This window comes from Ursus maritimus, unplaced genomic scaffold, assembly GCF_017311325.1.
Source record: "Ursus maritimus isolate PB19 unplaced genomic scaffold, ASM1731132v1 scaffold_24, whole genome shotgun sequence".
Taxonomy (NCBI): domain Eukaryota; kingdom Metazoa; phylum Chordata; class Mammalia; order Carnivora; family Ursidae; genus Ursus; species Ursus maritimus.
Genome location: NW_024424897.1, coordinates 17,174,664 through 17,190,307, shown reverse-complemented (window position 1 = coordinate 17,190,307; position 15,644 = coordinate 17,174,664). Strand labels below are relative to the sequence as shown.

The following is a 15,644-nucleotide window of genomic DNA, read 5'->3' as shown; positions in this document are numbered from 1 at the left end:
TTTAAAAATGATAGGAGCTTCTGGGAAGTTCAGTCCTGTAGCCCCGTGTACCGTCCCACATTCTTAATTTGTCTGGTTGCTTCCCCATTGTGTCACTTGGTTTGTTCCTCTGTCCTTCATGCTTGCTGGCAGCTGACAGTTCTCGAAGCCTGGGGAGGTTCCGGTTGAGCATCTCTGGCCAGAGAACTTCCTCCGGGAGGCTAGGTACTTCACGTTGCATGATTTCATGCCATGCTCTTGTCACACTCTGCGGGAGGTTTTTAATGATCCAGTTTTCTGGACTCCTCCCCAGAAAGTCTGATTCAGCAGGGCTGGCTTGGGATCCCAGGTGTCTGTATTTTTCAAAACCACCCCCAGTGATCTGGGCGCCAGAGTGTCACGGCCCGTATCCGTGACTAGCAGTAGCCAGCTGAAAAATGCTTGTCCTCGGTTCTATGAAAGGTGGCGTACGAGAGCATGGGTGGGATGACTGAGGTACGTGAGGTCCTCGAGACCCCAGCCTTCCCCAGTGTGTGATCGGTGCTGTCTGGGGGTGAGGCAGGGTGGGTGGGCATCTGGGCCCCAGCAGGGGAGGAGCATGGGGGTATCCGGGGGCAGCTCCCAGGCTCAGCTGGGAGTTCTTCTTGCAAGACAAGGGATGCCCCCCACCCTTCTCTGCGCTCCCAGCCCTCAGTACAGGGCTTGTCCCAGCATACGTGTTTGTGGAGTGAAGATCCACACCGAGCCCGTGGCTTACGGAGGGGCCCAAGGGAGCTGCTGTGAGGAGGAATTCTCAGCCGAGGGGTTCTCCTTTCTGTGGTCCGTCCTGGGCTTTTCCCTAAGACTGAAACAAAGGCTTTCTGGATGGAAGAGCCAGCAGCTGTGTTAATAAGGCCCAGAGAGCCAGTAGGGCCAGCCCCTGCCCTCAGCTGGTGGTGGCCTGCGGGACCTGCAGGAGAATGTCCGGGCTAGTCAGGTGGGGAGCGCTCCGTGTGCCTGGGGGGACCAAACATTCTGCCCATTATCCAAAAATAAGTGAAGTGATTCATCCTCTCAAAAAACTCGGTTGTAGTGGGGAAACAGAGTCAAAGGACAAGTCAGTGGGATGTGTTTAAGGCTCTCCTCGGGTATGTATAAGAACTGGGAAATATCCAGAGGGAGCAGTTCAAACCGGACCATTAAGAGGGGGTTTTAAAATCAAACTTTGATGGGTGAGTAGGGGTCCAAAGTGAGTGAGAGGGCTCGGCCCACTCTGCCTCGGCTTTTACCCGCACCTGCCTGAAGGGCAAAGGAGTGTGTGAACCCAGAGAAAGCCCGGCCTGGGGACCAGCAGATGGCTTCTCAGAACAAGCAACCTCACCCTGTAGGGCCCTCATTTCCCCATCTGGAGAATGGGAGATGGGCCCTGGCCTTATATAACACGGGGGCTGGAGAAGGGGGAGGGGAGAAGTGTTCCCTGCTGAAAGGAGCTAACGATGCAAACACGGTTTAGGAAAACTTTAAATCAGAATTCTGGTTGGTGAAAGGGGAGGTGGAAGAAACATGTGGCCACGATCCGGGAGTCACAGGTGTCCAAGCTGAACTCGCCTGCAAGGCCCCACTCAAAGGTGACCCCTTTGAAGATGGACTCCTGGCTTTCAGCCCCTCTCCCTCCACGTTCCCACCCCTGTGGTTTCCACCCTCACGCTCCGCCAGGCCCGTGGTCACCTGCGGGGATGTCTGTCCTGCGCCAGGGCGGGGGCCTCTGAGGAGGGTGGAGGCCACGTCTTGTGCACACCAGGCACGTGGTGCACGGGCACTGAACGAAGCCCCCTCCCTTGGACCGGGGGCTTCGAGAAGGAACTGCACAGCACGTGGGAGACAGAGATCTGGCTGGCGTCACAGGGCCTGGGCGGACCCCTGCGCTGCTTCCAACCAGTGGAGGAACTCTAGACAAGTCACGCTGCGGCCCTGGGCCTTAGTTTCCCCTGAGGGAGTGGACTCCTGGATTAGCCCAAGACCCCACCCAACTTCGACCTTCTAAGGCCTGGTGCCGTGATAGAATGATGAGCGCTTCTAAAGCCTTCCTCGGGCATCTTACGCCCCTCCCCGCCTCCTCCAACTAGCCAGAGACCCACGGGGAACCTCCTCGGGCGGGCACTTTCATTCAGCAAGCACCTACCTCGGACCAGGGAGCTCCCCAGAGGCACCTGGTCCCACCATGGTTTCTAGGACGCTTTGCATCTCTCAGGTGGGGAAGACAAGACCCACTGAGGGAACTTTCAGAGGGTTGCCCAAAACTGGTAGGCAGGAGCAACCCTAGGCTAGTCATTTAACGTGTTTGGGCCTCCGTCGCCTCATCTGTAGAGAGCGTGACAACCCCTCGCGCGTCTGAGAGCAGACGCTGGGCTGCAGCTTCTAACTGTGAAGAAGCCGGACTCCACTGAGCAAGTATGAGATCATCTGGGCTCAGCCATGAGTCCTGAACTGCTCGGCAAAGCAAGTGGACCTGGGAGCAGCTTCCCCCTCGGTGGTCCCCTGTGAGCATTCATCTGTCTGTGGCCTCGGTGCCTCTCGGGAGGCCCTCAGGGAGTCTGAGGGGGGAGGCCCTGGGCCTGAACCCCTTTCACTTCTCTCTGGACACCCGCCTGGCTTCAGGCACTTCCGTGCCCCATGGTGAGACTTCCTGGGCCAATGCCTGTCTGAAGGAGGGTACCCTCAGCTCACTGTGTCCTGTCGGGGTCCCGAGGGGGGACACAGCCCCGAGGAGACCCAGGCTGGAGCTGCCAACGGGCCAGAGCCGCACCAACTGCCTCCCTCCATTCTCCTCACCTTCTCCCCCTCCACCCCCCAACTTCTGTCAGGCCCCCCCCTTCATCTTCCCACTTCTCACCCTCCTTTCCTCCTCTCCAGGTCTGACCATCCTGCTCTGAGCCCTGCCTCCCAATTTGGCTGAAGGGGACTATCGCTCTCTCCCCCCCTCCTCCCCTTCTCCTCTGATCGACTCCACTTTCCTATGAAATTGAGAGAAAAAAGAGAACCCTCATGCTCACAACACAGCAAAAAACAGGTTTAAACATTTTACAGGTTTCAACATTTTTCAGGCCGCCTTGTCACATCTTATCAGATCAGCCAGGAGCCGCAGGCCAGGCGCTCTGGGAGCTGCTTTGGAGAACAGAAGCTGTAACATTCCAGCTGAGGCCGGCCCGCCTTCCCCTCCCTCCCTCCCTCTTCTCCCCAGAGAAACATCCCACAGGGCTCCATGGTGGGATGGCGGGATGGCGGCTGGAGCTCGGGGCCAGCACCTCCTCCTCCCCTCCCGAGACTCAAGTCTTCAACCCCTTGGCTTGCAGTGCCCACCACCCACCCGTTCTCTTCGTCCCACGTTTGCCCGGAGCTGTGGCCCCTCTGGCTTTTCAGGTGGGCTCAGCGCCCGTCCTCGGAGGGCCCCCTTGGCCCTGCAAGGGGACCTCTAGAAGGTGGCAGGCAGAGGGCAGTGGTCAAAGTCACTCACTGAATGTAGACGTGACCACTTGGCCAGTAGGGCCGGCAAGTTGTGTCGGAGAGTTTAGGGAGAGAGAGAGGAAGGTAGGAAGACCTTTCTCGGGCTCCCATGGCGAGTCCTCATTGCTGCCCAATGGGACGGAATGGCTCTTTACTGTGGCGTCGTGTTTGGGGGGGGGGGTTTCCCATCCGTGGTGGTGTGGACAGTTGGCCCGGAATACCCCGTTTCCCTCACGTTCACCCCCGGTCTCCCATCTTCCTGTTCCCGCCACACTCGTGGTGACCTTGGGCACACACTGCCAGGTGACAGGTCCAGAAAAGGCTGACCAAAGTCCAAAGGCCCAGCTCTCAGCCGAGCCAACAAGGGGAAAGGCCCAGAAGCTGTGTCCCAGGGTGAGAAGGAAGGGCTACCTTTGTGGCTCCCAGGTAGAAGGGTCAGGCTGGGAAGTGCCCCCCGTGTGCACAGAGAGGGTCCCCACCAGAGGACGGGGCTGCGGGTTGATGGTTTAGTGTGTGTTCAGAGCTCTCACCCAGGGAGGAGGGTGGGGACAAGAGTGGAAGAGGGAACGACCAAAGCAAAGGAAGGGCGTGGTGACTCACTCTGTCCAAGTATGTTGGCCGCGCCTCCGTGGGGACCTCATCAGAAATACCAGGAACAGAAGCCAGACGTGGGCGCAGGGTTTGGGGAGAGCCCTCCCCGTTTCTCGGCCTGAAGTGTGAGGTCCGTCTGATGTGAGGTCCCCACCCTCGTGCTGATGCCCTCTCCTCCTCCCATGATGCCCCGCATTCCTGGGGCTCCTCCCTTGGCACACAGCGTCCAGCACCCACACCATGAGGCTCCCTGGTTGTCTCACCCTTTACCGTGTGCCCACCGGGGAGGGACAAGGCCTCAAGTGTCATTCCACTATTAGCTCTAGCATAGATTCCCAAATCTGAATTTCCAGGCTCTGTCTTTTTCCAGCACTGTCTGGACATGGGTGCCTGGAGGTCTCATCGGCCCCACAAACTGTCTTTGTTCCCAAACCTGTTTCATCTCTTAAGTTCCCTTCCTCTGTTGACGTCATATCCATCTTCCTGGTCATCCTGGCTTAAAACCTTGTCATGCTCTCCTCCTTCCTCTGGTGTCCCCATGACCACCCTTGTGCACGGCTTCCTCTCTGCTCCTAATGCCTCTGGCCTGAGACCCGCTGTCTCAGGCCCCGCTAGCACAGACGGGTGGTGCCCAGCCCCAGCCGCACGGGGGGTCACCCTAGACTAGGGAAACGTGCCCGCCAGGGGTTGTAATGTGCAGCCAAGCCTGACACCCTCCTTAGTATCAACTGTCACACCAGCCTCTCTTTCCCAGCCGTGGGTCACTAGTGCCCACCCCCCTCCGGGCATTTTGCAGTTAGATTTTGTCTAATAGATTAATATTTCCAAAGCCCAGTCCAGGAGCCTCCAACAGCTGCCCAGGTTGCCTGGATAAAACTGGGCACTCAGGGCTCCTTTCCCCTCCTTGCTCCTTTGTACAGTTTCTGGGCTCCAGCCGGGGTGGAACGGCTGCGGTTCCCCCTCCCACCTCGTGCCTGGGGCTTCCCAGCCACCCCAGCGCCTCCTGAGGGAGCCCCCCAGCTGTGCTTTCGTGATCACCATTGGCTGGGACCTTCTTGCCTCTGCCTTCTTGGATGTCTCGGCCCCCGTGGTGCGCTTTCTGGCGTGGTGGTAACTTGGGTGGTCGGTCACAAGGGCCTGGGGATGCTCTGTCACTTGTTCATGATGCCTCTGGCACCCAAGCTTCGTAGGTGCTGGAAAAATGCTGCGGCTCGGTAACTGACAGATGTGTCCTGGTCTGGGCACTCCGTGGGTGTGGCTAAGGCCTCGCCACGTCCCCAGCACCTGGCACGCTGCCCGATTCCAAGTCATCGCTCAAATGCGTGCTGAGGGAATAGGTGGGGAGTGAATCTGTTTACCTCCCCAGGGTGGGCACCTCCATCTACTCCGTGTGCTTACTGCCCTCATGGGGCCCTCGGCGGGCGGGCTGGGACGAAGTCAAGACGGGCAGCCCGGCAAGAGGCCTGGGCCTCCGTGGGCCCAGAAGCTTGTATATAATTGTTGTTTTCTCATTGATTCTTCTCTGGCTGGCCTCCAGGTCCCAGCTCAGTGCGAGGACCCTTTCTACCCTCCCCACCCCCTTCCCTTACTCTACATCGACGAGGGTGCTCCCTAGGCTGCCGGAGACACGCGAAAACCAGACGGCCCCTCTTTGATGAAAGGCATCACTTGCGGTGTCTCTGGGCCTGCTCTGTGGATGGAGGGAACCCAGGAGCCCCTTTGGACTCAGAAGCGACCCCCTAGCCTCAGCCTGTACGGAGACGGGTGCACGGCTGCATTCGTGCTCAGCGCCCACGGGGCCCACACGAGCGCCAGGGAGGATCTGTGGCAGGGATAGGAGAGAGGTAACCTGTCAATCTTGAGTTAGGTCTGTCTTGCTCTGTCATGAGCTCCCGGCCAAGGCACCAGGGTGAGTGTCCTGACCAGGGCCTCCCACGGCAGGAGCAGGGATGGCCTTGCCCTTCTGGGTTATAGCTCACGTCATTCCAGGAGTGAGATGCGTCGGGGCCCACCAGGACCTGCCCCTGGCCTGCCCCACTCCGTGTGTGCCATTGAACTTGTCAGGCTCCCCCCATGCTGTCCTCCAGCCCTGAAGGGCCTCTTGACCTAAATGGAAAAGTAGTAGCTTTGTGTTCCCAAACCGACACCTGGCTCTTGGACTTCCTGCCCATTTTCAAGCCTTTCTTTCTCCTGGAAGTTTTCGTCTTGTCCCAAGCCAGGGTGGGGCCCCACTGGACCCAGGAGCAGGGAGGGCACCTGTCCAGTACTGCCCAGGAGCCAGCAGGTGGAGCACCAAGCCCTGGGTTGTTGAAGGGCTTCTAGAAACATGGTGGTCACTCTGGAGTAGAGAGAGACACCGATGACCTCAGAGGAAGTGGTTTCTGACTCCTTCCCTCCCTCTCAGCACCCATGGCAAGTGCCCTGTCTGGGGCTGGTGGAGATAGTGAGGCTCGCCCCAGGGAAAGGTGAGGACCTTCCTGACTCCAGGAAAGGCCCAATGCGGGGAGGCTTGGCCATGGAGCTCGCCCGAGACCGGAAGGAGGAGAAGGGGAGACTTTCCTTGGGCTGTGTCCCTGCCCATCTTCCACAGCCCCACCCATATGTGACTATGTGACTTAGGACCCTCTCTGGGCCTCAGTCTTCCCAACTAGAGAAGGAAGGGATTAGACTAGAACTCTGGTTCGCAGTTGCGTCCTGCAGAGGGGCCGTGAGTGGGTCAGGAACTATACTCACTAAGCAGTAACTCTCCCCGCCCCCGCCACTCCCCAGCCTTTGGTAACTTTACTCTACTTCCTGTCACTAGGAATTTGCCTCTTCTAGGTACCTCACATCAATGGAATCATACAATATCTGTCCTTTCCTTTTCTTTTTTTCTTTTTCTTTTCTTATTTGTCAGAGAGAGAAAGAGAGAGAGTGAGCACAAGCAGGGGGAGAAGCAGGCAGGTGGAGAAGCAGGCTCCCCACTGAGTAACAAGCCCAATGAGGGACTCGATCCCAGGACCCCGGGATCGTGACCTGAGCCGAAGGCAGACGCTTAACCTACTGAGCCACCCAGGCGCCCCAAAATCTGTCCTTTTCTGACTGGCTTTTTTCACTTAGCATCATGTCATTACGTCATGTTGTAGCAGCTGTCCAAACTTCATTCCTTTTTGTGGCTGAATAATCTTCCACCGAATGGACAGGCCACGTTCCGTTGTGCTTCCACCGGCCGGACACTCGCGGCGTCCTCCTGCTGGCTACTGCGGATAGCGCCGTCATGATGTTGATGGACGTGCGTCTATTTGCGCGCCTGCTTTCACCGCTCTCGGGCACGTAGCTAGGACTGGAATTTCTGGATCATGTGGTCATTCTATGGGTAGCTTTAAAAGAGGAACGGGCCCTTCTTTTTATCGGTTTTCGGTATAGGGGAGTGGGGGAGGCTGTGTATGATTCCATCTGGAAAGAATAGGTGACAAATACAAAACACCCTGAACGAGATGCCTCCCGAGGCCCCTTCATCTCTAAAATCCTGTTATGCTGGGGGGATGGCAGAGTTTGGGGCGTCAACGGTGCCCGCATCACCGGCCAGGACACCCTGCACAGGATACTGCGTGTCTCGCCGGGTGAGAGACGTGTAAGTCAAGGCAGCACCCAGGCTGACTGTGCTGAGTTTTCTCTCCGCCCCAGCGCGCCGCACGGGCCCCCCTTCGGCCCTCCGGAGACAGAGGTGCGCCGGGGCAGGGGATGGGGAGCCGAAGAACCGGGGCGCAGTGGGAGTCGCACAGGGCCTCCTCGGAGAGGGAATTTCGGTCTGGGAGGTCCACATCCAGGGCTCCACGAGCAGCCTGTTGCTTGTAGGCCTCTGCTGCCCATCTGCCCGGCTGCCTGTGTCTGTCCTCAGCCCAGCCGGTCTGTGGGCTGTCCTCAGGGGAGGGGGGCAGGGTCCTCGGGCAGGGCCGGGCCAGGAGCTGGGTATAAATAGCTCCTGCCCAGCTGGGAAGGCCTGGCGGTGCCCTCCACCCTCCCCCTCACCAGCTGCTCGTGCCAGGCAGGGTCCCTACCTCCCTTGGGAGCCTGGCTGTTGTCTGAGGTCCTAACCATAGGGACTTCCTCAGCGGAACCGAGGAGTCTTGTCCTGTGTGGAGGCGAAACCTCCGGATGCCTGGATTCCTGGGGAGTGAGGCTAAGTAGCTGCGAGACAGGGGGCATCAGACTGGCCTTTTGGGGAAGGAGTGGTTCCTTCATTCCTACCTAAGCAAGCGCCTGGCCTTTCAGTAGACCAAGTGTGCGTGTGTGTATGTGTGTGTGTGTGCGCGTGTGTATGTGTGTGTGTCTGGTGTGGTCCAAAGTGTTGGGGAAATGGGAGGAGACGCACCCTCTATCCTCAGGGAACTCCCACTCTCACAGCCAGATCGAACTGGAAACAAGTGAGTCCCCACTTGGGGACAAAGTTTGAATAGGGTGCAGGAAAGACAGGCAGGAGAGGTTTCTTCTGTCTGGGAGCCCATGGAAGTCTTTAGAAAGGAGGTGACCCAGGAGTCCTGTCTTTTTTTTTTTTTTTTTAATTTATTTGAGAGAGAGAACGAGCAGAGGGAGAGGTGGAGGGAGGGGCAGAGGGAGAAAGAGAGGGAGAAGCAGGCTCCCTGTTGGCCGGGAGCCTCAGGTGGGGCTCGATCCCAGGACCCTGGGATGATGACCCGAGACAAAGGCAGAAGCTGAAACCCTCAAATGGAGCGTCCTGGGGATGCTCCCCGGCCCCTGCCCTTTGGGTTACCTTTAACACTCAGCCAGGTCACAAATGTCCATCCAGCCGCCCCAGTTAGGACTGAGCTGCTGGGGAAGGGGACGACTTTGCTCTGATCCAAGGCATCCTTCCCAGCGATGGATGGGAAGGGGCTCTGGAAATTCTGATGTGTTCTATCAAGTCGGGAGTGGGAGGGCAAGGAGGCAGGAGGTTGCTGACAGGACAGGGGACCAAGTGCTGGGGACAGCCCCTAAACACATGGGAACCACAATGACTGCCATTTATTAGGGGCTTCCTAGGTGCCCAGCACGTTTTATCATTCCTTCCTCTTACTATGTCTATTTTACAGGTGAGGAAACTGAGGCAGGGAAAGGTTGAGTGAATTGTTTGAGATCAGTAGTTAGGACACAGCAGAGCTGGGTCTGCGCTGGGCAGCCCAGCTCCAGGGTGCACACTGGGTTGGCTCCCGGGCAGCAGGGAGGAGCCCGGATTTGGCCAGAAGGGAAGAACTCATCATCTCTGGGGCACCTGGTGGTTCAGTTGGGTAACTCAGTCGGTTAAGCGTCTGCCTTTGGCTCAGGTCATGATCTCAGGGTCCTGGGATTGAGCCCTGTGTCGGGCTCCCTGCTCAACGGGGAGTCTGCTTCTCCCTCTGCTCCTGCTCTCTCTCTCTCTCTCTCTCTCTCTCAAATAAATAAATAATCTTTAAAAGAAAAACAAAGAACTCATCATCTCCGAGGCCGAGTTGTTTTCAGAGGGTGTCATACTCGGAGTCAGACAAACCCAGGGTTGAACCCTGGCTCAGCCACTTCTCTGTGTAAGTTGCCCAGCTTCTCCGTGCCTCAGTTTCCCCCTCTGTAAAATGGGGGCGGCAACGCCCAGCTCCCGGAGCTGTTGTGAAGATCTGATGAGATAATACATGGGGTGTGTGAAAGAGGCAGCGCCACTGTGACCGCTGGTGCGCTTGGCAGCGGAAGGCAACTGGCTCGGGTTGGAGGAGAGACTACAGTCGTCCAGTAGGAAGGACTTGGTGTCCTTCAGAGGAGGGGAAGGGAACGAGGCATCTCCCTGCTGGAAGAAGTTTGGGGAGCAACTCTGGCCTTTGCGGCCGGCCAGTGCCCAGAGCTCGGGGGTCTGCGGGGTCGGGGAGGGCCGCCTTGGACCCCGGGGGGAGGGAGTTGGTGAAACCAGGGAGCGGGGAGCCCCTCTGGAGAGCTGGGATGAGAAGCAGCCTTGCCAAGTGGAAATGAAGAGCCAGTGGGGGCGTCCCCACTCCTCAGTGTCCCTTCTCTGCACTGGCCAGCGGCCCAACCTGGCTCCCAGGTGCTGGCTGTACAGCCGTGGGCAAGCTCCCTCTCTCTGTGGGCCTCCCGCTTTTTCATCTGTATAAATGGGCTTCGCGCTCGCTTAGGGCTCCTTCGTAGGTTCTGATTCTAGTCCGGGGACTCAGCTTAGCTTGAGGGGGCCCGGGCCTGCCGAGGGGCTAGGAGAGAGCTAGAAAGGGGGAAAGTGACAGACGATGCCCATCTCTGGGCAAAAGGAGGCTGGGTCCTTCGGGGCACTCGGGGCCTTGACTGGTGAGCAGACCAGTAATGGGGGGTGACATGGGACAGGCCCCCTGGTGCCAGAGGTGATTGTGGGACAGACCAGCTCAGATCAGAGTGTGTCGTGGGGGCAGAAAGCCAAGCTGATGGCAAGTGTGGCCACCACAGGGACAGTCTACACCTCCAGACCCAGGCATGGACCGGGGTGCCTGTGGTGGGGGCACCCGGGAGACTGGCTCTGGTCAAAGGGGAGGGACACTGAGGCTGGGAAGTGGGTACCAGGTCTTCCCATGCTTCTCTGGGACAGGCAGGGGCCAGACCTGGGCATGGGGAGGCGGCCGGGACTCATCACCCCATTCAGGGCCAAACCAAGGTGTGGTTCCTGGGGTGGCAGAGTCCGCTATCGGGTCTCAGCTCCCCTCTCTGACTGTTCTCCTCATCTGGGACTTCAGGTCCTAAATGTCAGAGGAGGGAGTGGGGAAGGCCTGGGTCTTCAGCTCGGGTCATGATCTCAGGGTCTTGGGGTCAAGCCCCACGGCAGGCTCCCTGATCAGCAGGGTGCCTGCTTCTCCCTCTTCTCCCCACCTGTGCTCTCTGTCTCTCTCTCTCAAATAAATAATTAAAATCTTAAAAAAAAAAAAAAAGGTACATGTGGGGAGGCAGCCTGAATGGGGAGGGAGGCTCAACTCTGACACTTTGCAATCCTGCAGACCGGGGCAGGTTACTTAACTTCCTGGCCTCAGTTTCCTCATCTAGGAAATGGGATAATAATGATGATAATGAAGTTCCTACCTCATAGACTTGTGCGGCCAGGATTACATACGGCGAGGGACATGAGCGCTTAGAACTGGCCCAGCATATAATCAGTGATAGATATTTGAATATCATAATTCTCATGATAAGCTGTTTATAAGTGTAAACAGGGTGCGAGCAGGAGAGGACAGGCTGCAGGGCCCCATCAGGGGGTCTGGGCTGATCCGCTCTATCTCACTCAGGCATGAGATCACTGGTGGGGCTCAGGGCACAGATGGGCCGGGCCTACAGCCAGCCCCTCACTCCACCCCCCTGCCTCAGGTCCCAAGCAGGCATTGCCCAGAAGGCGGGCGGTGCAGTGGTTTGCCCCCCAGGCTCTGGAGTCAGATGGCCTGGGGTCCAATGAGCAACTTCTTAGCAGCTCTGTGGTCTGGGCTGGTTCCTCGGTATGCAAGTCTCCGCCATCCTAAAACAGCCGCTGTAAACCACCTCCCCCGCCCCCCTGCGCCGCCGCCTTGTCATACAGTTGTTACAAGGATTCAACGAAGCAAACCCAAGGAAAAGGCTCGGCCCAGTGAGCATGCTGTGTTCTGCTCCAGGCCTGGCATCAAAAAGTCTTGAGCAAGCTAACTTCCTAAAGCGTGGCTTCCTCCTCTGGGGGGTAGTGATGTTCTCCAGCCTCGGAGAAGTGATCAGAAATGGTACAGATAAAGCAGCCAGCACAGAGTAAGAGCTGATACATGGCAGACGTTTAGTTCAGCCCCGTGTCTAGTCCAGGAAGCTTGTGGGTGTGTGTGTGTGTGTGTGTGTTTTCCTGATCAGCATGTGGGATCTTCTGGTCCCTCTTCCCAAGGTTTCTGGCATGACTTCGTGTGAGGAACTCGACCAAGGTCACTGCCAGACTGGAGCCTTGGGTCAGTGCTGGATGTGAAGGGGGAGGAGTTGGGCCCCCATGCAACCCTTCTTCCAGCTCACACTGTCCCTGATCACAGGGCTGATTGCAACTGGCCTTCAGGTCCACTGAGACCCACAGATCATCTTCCCAGTTTCTCCCGCAAAATGTCATTCCTGCTGTTCCAGTGCTGGGGGAGAGAGTGGAAGAGCAGCACCTTGGTTTTCTAGTATTTTAAACTCTCGTTCCTCCTCCCCCAGCTCCCCGCAAGACCTTTCCTTCTGTTGACTATTCACAAATCTGAGAGGTTGACAGGGTATTTATTGAGAAATGAGGGTTAGAAGAGTAAGGTGACTCGACTAAGGTCATGAATGTTGGCTGGGAGAGTATGATATGAGATCTTCTCCCTCCTGACACTGAGCTACACTTGTCTTGAAACAACACCAAGCTCCAGTCTCTGGTGAGCAGGAAGATGGCACTCTAGAAACTTCTAGGAAGCTGCCAAGATGGTCACAAAGGCACCAGTGGACAAAGGACAGAGGACAATAGCAGAAGCCACCAATTCCCTGGGGAGGCACTGGGGTCTTTTGGCTGGGCAGGCAGTGTCCTGGGGAGGAGGCTGAGGGACACCGCCGCGGGCAGCACGTGCACACGTGTGTGTGTGTGTGTATGTGTGTGCATGCGCACGTGCAAATCTTAGGCACACGTGCACATACGAGTTCTCTGCTGGGACTGGGGCTTCTCTGCCTCTCTGCTTCATCTGAGATGGGACTGGGGTCAAGCCAGCTCCTGCCACCTCCCTGACTTTAGGTATGGGTTATTTCCCATGGGTCACTGGAGTCTCTGTGTGGCCCCAGAAACTTAGACTTCCTAGAAGATTGTCCAGCCCAACCACTTCAATGCACATCAGGGCAACTGGCCCAGAGCCTAGGAGGGACATAACCTGGGCCTCTCAAACCATCTTTCCAGTCCAGGGTTCTTTTCATGGTATTGCGTGGCCCCCAAACACCCCTGCGAGAAGTTTCTGCGGGCCCCCATGCTCATGTCAGATATGTCCCCATCAGAAGGCTGACTGGCTGGACCAGAGCTCTGCCCGTCAAGGGGCGGTGTATTCCTGAGAGCAGGGAGCACACTCAGGGGCCAGGTTGCTTGAGGTTCTGGGTTCACGCTGACCCATGGGCCCTCCATGGCTCCGCCTACCCCAGAGGGCTCTCGAGGAAGAAAAAAGGCCCCTGATGGGCCATGTGCCACCGCCCTCTGTCCGCCCGCAGGTCCCTGGCCCTGGGCCAGCAGTACACATCCCTGGGCTCACAGCCCCTGCTCTGCGGCTCCATCCCAGGCCTGGTCCCTAAGCAACTGCGCTTCTGCCGGAATTACATCGAAATCATGCCCAGCGTGGCCGAGGGCGTGAAGCTGGGCATCCAGGAGTGCCAGCACCAGTTCCGGGGCCGCCGCTGGAACTGCACCACCATAGACGACAGCCTGGCCATCTTTGGGCCCGTCCTGGACAAAGGTACTGTCTCCGGGCCGGGTAGCAGGTCGGGGAGGGGCTGGGTGGGGGTAGGGCATGAAGACACTTCCCCCTCAGGGTGCCTCAGCTCCCAGCCTAGGGGTCCCAGGGGAGGGCCATAAAGCCGGGCGGGATCCGCAGCCTCCACAAAAGTGGGTCGGCTCCTTCGCTGGACCAACCCGGACTGTCACCACGGCTGCCACACCTTCCCAGGTGCTGCTGGGAGCTGAGCAGCCTTGAGATGCCCTGGATCCTGAGATCCTAGGGCAGGACAGGAAGCCATGGCCTTCCTCCCCACCCCCCTCCCGGCTTGCACAGCGGAGGGGACCAGGCTCCGTTGTGGACATTTGTGACATTTTCCCAACACTGGGTTAAGTGCTATGCAAATCTAGCTTTTGGGCGGGGTGGGGAGCATCACCACCTCCAGGCCCCTCCCATGTGGAAAATTCTGGAGCTGAGGAAACTGCCTGGTACCGGTGGCATTGCATTGCCCCCAAGCATTTCAGTGAGAAGATTCTGCTGGCCCCACACCCCTGCACGCTGGATATACCCCCGGACTGTGGAGGGGCGCCGGCCCGGGTAACTTTCCCACCCTTCTGCAACCTGGGAGTCTAGCTGGCTGGTGCCTGAAATGACGGCATTCACAGAACTTGACCTCAAGCATGACCAGGGGAGGGGGTGGGGTGGGGCAACTGCTCCCAAGAAGGGGACTTTGAGGCTGGAGAGTTCTGGGTGGAAGATGGGCAACTCTGGGCAACAGTCGTGTCCCGGAATTTAATGACCCCAGCCAGCCTCCTGGGAGCCACCACTCCCGTTCCGCAGCAACTTGAACCCTCCCGACCACCACCAGGGCTTTGCCACCCAAACTGGTGAGCCCGGCCCTCCCTTCTTTTACAAGAACTGTATTTATAGCCGGAAGGAAAAGGGATCTGAGAGCCAGGTGGATCTGATGGGGTGGGGGTGGGGGGCACTGACCCCCTACGTTTTAGTATGCGGTCCCCCTTCACCTGGGCCTCAGGTAGTCTGGGTCTGTCTGACCTACAGGCCATTGTCAAGGGACAGAAGAGCAATTAGCGAATCAATGGATGATGATTCTGTTTACGCTTCTATTACCAAAGCTAATTATTCCTTGTTTACATAAAAGGTTTGGCCTCTAATTGGGGCCAAGTGGCGGCGGTTTGCATTTCAAACCTGATCTTGCCCGGTGTGTCAGTCTCACCGCCTTCCGGTGCCCCACCTCGGGCCAGGTAGCGCTTAATCAAACAGCCTGGCGTCTAGACGCGCTCCCCAAAAGCAAGACTCGCCTTCTGACTGCTCTTACCCTCTTGGGACACTTGGCAATGAAAACCGGGCCTTTGAGCTTATTACCCATCCACGTTTGTGTTAAACGTTTTCAATCACCGTTGTAGGTTCGGTACCGGCCTTCATGTCTAAATTGCAGGAGGGCAGTTCTGTGTTGGGCGGGCGTAGGGAGGTGGGTAATACGGCACAAACTCTAGGAATCTGATGAAGCTCAGGAGGGTCCGCGGAGAAGGCTCCACGCCGGCACGAGTGCTTCGGCGAGCCCCCACCCACGCCGCGCGGGCCGCCACGCGTTCATCTCTGCACACACGCCCCCCAACACACACACACGCTTTGAGAGCCAGGGGGGCGGGGGCCCTGCCCGGGGCGCGCACCGTTCGCGGAGGCCGGGACCGGCTCCCCACGGTGGGCCGGCTCGGAGGCGGGGCCGCGGCCGGCCGGGGACTCGCGCGGCACCCGTGGGACGGGGGCCGCGGGAGGTCGGCGGCCGGAAGGCGACGGGCCGCGACGGCGGGGCGCAGGCGAGCCCGGGATCGCGTTCCGCGGGCGGGACGGCGCGGGCGGCCCGGAGGGGCTTAGGCGGCTTGAAAGGGGCCCGAGCGCCGCCCCCCACCGCGCGGCCCGGCCCCGCGCCCGCTGCGGCCGCCGCGCCATTCACACGCCCTCTGGCCATTCGGCGCGGCGCGGGGGCGGGGGGCGCCGCTTCAATGGGGATTTCGCGGGCCGGCGCCGGGGCCGGGGGCGCGGCCCGGCCGCGGGAGCCGCCCGTTGCTACGCGGTGGCGGCCGGCCCGGCGGCCCGGGCCCGGCGGCCGCATTATGCGGGTAATGCGGTGTGACACCGCGCGAACAAAGGCGGATTGAGCGG

The 15,644-nt window shown here is 58.7% G+C and overlaps 1 protein-coding gene across 1 annotated transcript in view; it reads left to right on the top strand.

Annotated features, from left to right (window-relative positions):
- WNT3 (Wnt family member 3) overlaps positions 1-15,644 on the top strand; it is a 46,147-nt gene that overhangs the window by 22,880 nt on the left and 7,623 nt on the right. Inside the window, exon 2 of the mRNA XM_040640452.1 lies at positions 13,237-13,478. Within this exon, the coding sequence (XP_040496386.1) occupies positions 13,237-13,478 (242 nt within the window). The remainder of the gene's footprint in view (positions 1-13,236; positions 13,479-15,644) is intronic.